We start from the raw sequence: 6779 nt of genomic DNA, 5'->3' as shown, positions 1-6779 counted from the left end.
GTGCTGAAAGTATGAATGAAATCATTGTTGTTGTAAGTGTAATTACTGGCCTATTAAACTAGTGTGATGACTTGTAATGAATTACATTTAGGTTGTGGACATCCATTTGATGAAACGCAAACATCTCAGTCAATACAAACCATGTTTATTCAAAGATGGTGCAGGATTTCTTTCTCATCTGCTGACCAGGACAGGAATCCAGAAGAGATACAGAGTGATGAAATTATACCAGAATTTTTGATTTGGAGTATTCCCAATTTATGCCACTTTATACTGTACTCCACTACAAATCAGAGGGGAATATTTATTGTACTCCACTACACTTACATTTAGAAGCCATGACCCTAACATTTACGTCATTAAATTATCAGTACTGCCATCTTAGCCTTCATGAAAAAGGACAGTGTGCTATCTGACTACTATTCAGAGACACAAAGAGATGGTGTTTGACCCAAGGAGTGTTGGTGACCACAGGCTTGTGGTCATCCACGATGGAACCATCTCACAGGTCTCCTCATCCAAATATCTTGCTGTTTTTATTGACTCAACTCGTGGTTTTGATCAAAAATGAATGTTAGTCGTTTTATCAGGCAGTCTTAAAGAGCCTCATCAGATTTGGCATAGCATGGTTTGGCAAACTCTCTGTGCAACTAAAGTCCAAACTGGTCTGGTTGATGCAGGCTGCATGAAAAATTTTAGGGGTAGGACACCACCGATCTTTGCAGTCTACCTATGAACAGACTACCCTTCCATCCATTAGAATAGTTACTGATTCATCCCATGTACACACTAAGTACTAGATATTGCCCTCTGGGAGGAGTTTCAGAGTCCTTGTTGCTGGTTAAATACATTTAAAAGTGAATTTATACTTGTGTCAGTTAGACTTTTAAATAGCAGCAGATAAAGAAAGTTTTTAGTGTTTTTAAGCATATATTTTATTCATTTTTATTGAGATGTATCAAGAACCGTGCTGTATAACACATTTGTATAATTTATACCTTTGTATGTTTTGTGGAATGTTTGTTTCTTTTTTACGGCTGCAGTACGGGTAGAAGCCCAAGCCAAATTTTTCACTTTGTGGGAGAATAAAGTTAATAAAGTTCAATTGCTTCATTGCAAAAATGAATCTGCTGACGGAAAAATAGTCAACAGTTGTCTTGTTCTGTTGACCAATATTTGATGAATGCTCATAGTTGAACAAGTAGCGTATACTGTGTTTCCTGTGGCTGCTTTACAATAAACTGTGCTTGACCAGTTTAATGCAAAAGCACCAGCAGAAGGATGTTGTGTTTAAATTAGCAGTGTAAAGTAAACGTGAGGCTGCTATCGATGAGATTTAGATGAATTATATGTTGCATCGCTTTCTGTGACCCTTCCTGTTAAGTTAGGCAACCTAAATCCAGTGTGGGAATGGTGGACTCTGCCGCTCCCAATAAAAACTCCTATATGATAATTTCTGATCGGAATACATTGAATTGCAGAAAAATAGGCCGACCATAAATAGTATCAAAAATGGGGTTTGATGTCATGAATATTTAGAAAAGTAAAATGTACTTGTAGGCCTACATTTACTTACTAGCCCCCTAGCGTCCAGATGAATGCCCTTGTTTTGCAGCATTGCCTGATAACTGATAATAAATTGCAAGATTAGGCCTTCTTATGGACTCAAGTGTCCACTCCTCCTGGTATCCATACACCCGTAATGAGCCTACCTATTTATCTCCCCCTGCTATAGCCTTCCAGCTGTCCAGGCCTTGCAGGAGACACACGGGCTGGCCTTCCTTTTATGGTCTCAGTTTCCTTCCTGGAAGCTTCAGTTGCATGAGGAGCGCAGAGCAGAGCGCAGAGCAGCACACTCCGTTCATCCTCCAGCAGCGCTGCTGCTCTCAGCCTGCATCTTTCTGGAACATTCAGCAGTTTTATCCACTGAAATGATAATGATAAATATGAAATAATAATAGTCAGTCGTTGGGTTCGGGTGTTTTTCATTTCCCCGTGTTGTGATTTTCTCTCCTGTTTGTTTCCCTCGCCGATCAGTCTGTGGAATGGTCTGCGTTTGCTCTCCTGGGTCGTTTCCACTTCAGCATGGGAACTGCGGTGTCCAAAAGGAAGAATCTGAGGAGTGATGCGATATCTTCCGTGGCCGCAAAAGTTCGGTGAGTGTGTCCGGTGGGGTCTGGTCGCGGCAGGGCGCAGAGGAGATGAGTCTCCATACTTTAGATGATTTTAGATGAATTACACTCCGCTGTGAAAGGAGAAAATTCAAATTAGCGTCCACATAAAAAATACATTCAGATTAAGGTAGGCTAATATTGCCAAATGGAGTAAAACTGCTCCCCCGGTTCTTTTACACTCCATTAGTTTCAGTAGTCCAGGTTCAGTAGCTCCTTCATAAGTTTCACTTAACGCCTTCTAGCTTTTATTCTAAAAAATTTTGTGATTAATATGCACTTAAATGAGGGATAATATCTGTTATACATAAGTATTCCTCATGTAATCTGGCAGTGTCCCTAATATCTTGCATTTCTAATGGTGAAAGCAGACATCCAGGACAAGCTACCTTTATACATTTCCTTAACAAGTTCTAAAAGAAATAACTTACAAAACTTGTTTCGAGTTGTTGTACCCAGTGCACTAGATTTAGAGTCATTATTGAACTGGCTGTGGTCTGGCATGATGTTAAAGTTTGATTTAATCAAAATTGGGGTTATTTTAGCTCATATAGTTCTCTGCATTATGACTTCAACATAATGGTTATATCACAGTAACATACAGGAAAAGCTTTTCTGTGGAGCTGAAAGCATTAGCATTTTCTCTGTTTGCCATCATTGTGTTGGTCAGATAAAACAAGACCATTGAAGACTTTACCTTAGAATCTGGGAAACTGTAATGGATATTTTTAACTTGTTTTGCAACCAAATGAGTAATTGATTTAATTAATGAAGAAAACAATCTGCAGATTAATCTATAGTGAAAATGATCATCCCTAGCTTTTTGCCTGGCTTGTCAAGTTTATTTCTTTTTTCAACGCACATTGCACTTTGTAACATTGTTAAGATATTTGCTATATAAATAATGTTTTTATTTTATTTATTTATATGTTAATTAATTAGCATATTATTGTGTCAAAATATCATTCCGTCATAGTGAAGTTAATTTAGCTTAGCTTTTGTATATATCACTAGAATGAGTATACATGTGAAATGGTCCGAAGTGAATCAATCATGACATCAGGAAAGGCTTGGATCTGACCTGTTAGACCTTTCATTGCATGCTGTATGCAGCCAGAGTGTGTTTTTACTTTAATTTATTGTCATGGTCATCCACAAACGTTCAGCTGGACTCACTGGAGCTGTGGCTAATTCTAATGACATTTAACTCTGAGTGTATGAGTCATGCCATGAAAGGTCTTTGTGTCATGGGTGTTAGATCAGTGTGTTCTGAGTCCTAAGCCTGCAGGATGACTAATGTTTTTTGGTAGGAGATGTGGTATCTGTCGCCCACCTGCTGACCTCAGAAGCCAAAACGCAGACAAAACAAGTACTTCAACTCTCAGTCATGTGTGCATACATAAACTATCTACCTTAAATGCATGATCTTCTGCACAGCCGTTCTGCAGGAAAATAACTCAACATATGACCTTTCCATCTACTTGCATAGTCACCACCACACTCCATTATGCACACATTGTCCAACTCCATCTGTCTCTGTCTTCCTTTTGTTGTTTATCTGTTTATCGCCTCCCTCTCCACTTTGCTTGCTTTTCCACGCCTCACGCTTTCCTCTCCATAAATCGCGCCGATCACAGCTGGCATCCCAGACACGCATGTGTACTGCAGCCAAGGCGACTGCTCGTACGTACTTCCCACTCTACCAGCGATCGTTGAACAGCTGACAGGGAGTTTAATGGATCTGGGCAAACAATAGCACTTCCACCAAATCCCAGACGCTCCGTCTGAGGCGAGTGCCTCAATCCTGCTGGATGATCTGAGTTTATCTGCTGTGCAGTGAATGAGCAAGGGCAAAGCTGTTACACCTCTCTCTAACAAATCCAATCCCACATCTTTGTCTTTGAGTAAGTGTGAATAACAATGCAGTAGAGGGATTATACTGGAAGTAAGCTTGTTTAATAGAATCCTCTTCTCCCAGCACCCTCGTTTGGATCCTGTATCTCTGTCTGATCTGTCTGTTAAAGTGTCACTGCATAGATCAGTACCTAGACTTGTTAATGTAGGTTTGGGTTGATGTTATTTGTGATGTGATGATATTTGTTTGACAATCTGACAAGCGCTTTGGTTAGAGTGTACTGATGTTTTACAACTTCTAAAGAGGAAGGTTTAGTTTTGCATCCAAATTGAATTAGTCTGTAGAATTTCTTTTTGTGAAACTGGATTTTCAAAATATCTATATATAGGCTACACTACACTGACATCTGGACTCATTTTTGTAAGATAGTTTTCATGTCCATGACTTGATAAAGGGGTCATCAAGTTTTACAATTAGGAAAATGAATCCCAGTGCTACTTTTGGCAGAGACGACATAGAAAAAAACATATTCATATGACTTGACAGACAACACCCTTATAATTATGAGCTTTCTGGGCCTACAAAGTGCCGGGAACAGGCAAGCCAGGGGTGAGAAATAAAGCTGGGGTAAGAGGAGAACCAGTGAAGAACTGGTGTGCTGTCTTGGCAATGTAATGCTGTGGTGCTTCACTTAATAATGTTGTTAAATGGATCACATATTAGACAGTACCAAAACTAGTAGCCTGTTTACAGAAACTAATGTGTGAGACCTGCTTTCTTGGTGGAGTGGGGAGAGAGACCACATATTCGCATTAGAGATGCAGCAGTAAAGTCCCATCTCTTCACTGCACAAAAGGCACCCAGACATGACAGCTAGCATCATTCCATTAAGAACAGGAAAACTCTATGTCCTGACAGGGTGAATTTGTGCAGCCAGCACAAACACAATAACTTACCACAATGCAAAATGATGAGATGCAAAATAAGTAAATACTTGACAGACTACTTTGAATTTCAGCTTGTTGGACACACAAAATCATAATTACCTTGAAGCTTTTAATATAAATTGAGAACTAAATTCAACCTTTGCAATCTTTTTTGCTCAGATGAAAACCTCATCTGGTCACAAGCGCAATTTAAACTGTCTCCATAACAGCGGGGAGCTTTCTGAGGAAGTTGGCCTTGTTTGATTGTTTGCCTCTCTCATCCCTTTGCTATTCTTTGACAGATTGAATCACACACAAGCCAGACTGGCAAACATGAGCATGCTGTGAAGAGTTTACTGAAAACACCTTGCAGGATTTCAGGGTATTCATTAAGATGTTCAGGTTTGGAAATTTCTGATAAATACCTCAGGCTTTTGAAAATGTTCAATGTTGTGTTAGCATTTGGAAATTGGCTCATATGGTCAGGTGAATCACGCCAACATCACTGTTGTGTGTCCTACATTATTGCTCTCTGGCTGAATGTTGTCATTAACTTAAAATTAAACATGGGATTTATTTTTCAGTACAGTCAGGCTATTTTTCATTATTTATGATATTTGTTTTGGCTGCCTGGGGTTGATCAGGGGAATGGGGGGGAGTGTCTCAGTGCTTAGAAATGAGAAGAAAGATGATGGAAACATAAATCTGCGTTGAAAAATGGGCTGATTTGAAATAGATTGTCTACAATAGATTATTGTTTAAGTTGATTGTTATTCTAAAGTATGAATAGTCTCAACACTTGTTCCTTTACAGCAACATTTTGTAAAGAAAGAAGCAAAAGGTTAAAAAGCTTGTGGTGTGTCTGTCTTTTTACTGTACACTTTGTGTTTAATGTCTTAGTTCTTAGGGGAAGTTAGTTGAGTTTGTTTTTTTTGTGCACTGCTCTGTTGATGATGACCCAAACTGCCTCCCTATCCTGTTTATGGCAAATCTTTGTTGAACGGCACACCAAAACTAGGCCGTCTGCTTTGATCAGTCACTGGATGGGAAAGATTACAAGCACTTAAGAGCTAACGTCACCTATTAATATTTCAAGAATGTTCGAGTCACTTCTGAAAGGAATTGCACAGCACAAGAGTTTTCAGACAACAATAGCTTCCACTTTGGTGAAAATGTGATTTCATGGCCTCCTTCCCACAAGATTGTGTGACCAGCAGAGACCCTGTCCTCATCACTGCACAGATTAACTCCAGCCACGGTCCAGTGTGACTATTAGCTATAATACATCTGGGTCCCCTCTCTAAAACATAAACTTGTCAGAAACACTGGTGGAAAACCATATATTAGGCATTGAAGCATTTGTAACCCGACATTTCTGATGGATGATAATTAGTACCTTTTTTGTTATGAAGTGTTGGCTTTATTACAGCGCATCTTTATTCAAGAGTTCATTGTGTAAGATTAAGGGGATTCCATTCACAGAATATGGCGATAACATTCACAAGTATGTTTTCATTAGTGTATCACCTGAAAATAAGAAATGTTGCATTATCGTTACCTTAGAATGAGCCCTTTATATAGGGAGCAGTTCCTCTTCTACAGAGTCTGCCATGTTGAACGTCTCGGGTTACGTATGTAACCCTGGTTCCCCGAGAAGGGGAACGAGAGACTGCGTCGGTTACGACACTATGGGAACGCCTCTAGGCGAAGCAGGTCTGAACGTGAATGAAATCTCTCCAATCCTATTGGCTTGTTGCTAGAACGGTAAGGTGTGACGGAATAACCGGAGGAGTATAAAGCACACCTGTACACACTCATCATTAGCTT

General features: G+C 39.6%; 1 protein-coding gene across 1 annotated transcript in view; it reads left to right on the top strand.

The window, feature by feature from the left end:
* The first annotated feature begins 1791 nt into the window (after nt 1–1791).
* LOC123959783 (NMDA receptor synaptonuclear signaling and neuronal migration factor-like) overlaps nt 1792–6779 on the top strand; it is a 63740-nt gene continuing 58752 nt past the window's right edge. The window contains exon 1 of the mRNA XM_046034064.1: nt 1792–2156. Coding sequence (XP_045890020.1) covers nt 2086–2156 — 71 coding nt within the window. The 5' untranslated portion in view covers nt 1792–2085. The remainder of the gene's footprint in view (nt 2157–6779) is intronic.

Source organism: Micropterus dolomieu, linkage group LG21, assembly GCF_021292245.1.
Source record: "Micropterus dolomieu isolate WLL.071019.BEF.003 ecotype Adirondacks linkage group LG21, ASM2129224v1, whole genome shotgun sequence".
Lineage (NCBI taxonomy): Eukaryota > Metazoa > Chordata > Actinopteri > Centrarchiformes > Centrarchidae > Micropterus > Micropterus dolomieu.
This window is presented reverse-complemented; position numbering and strand designations above follow the sequence as displayed.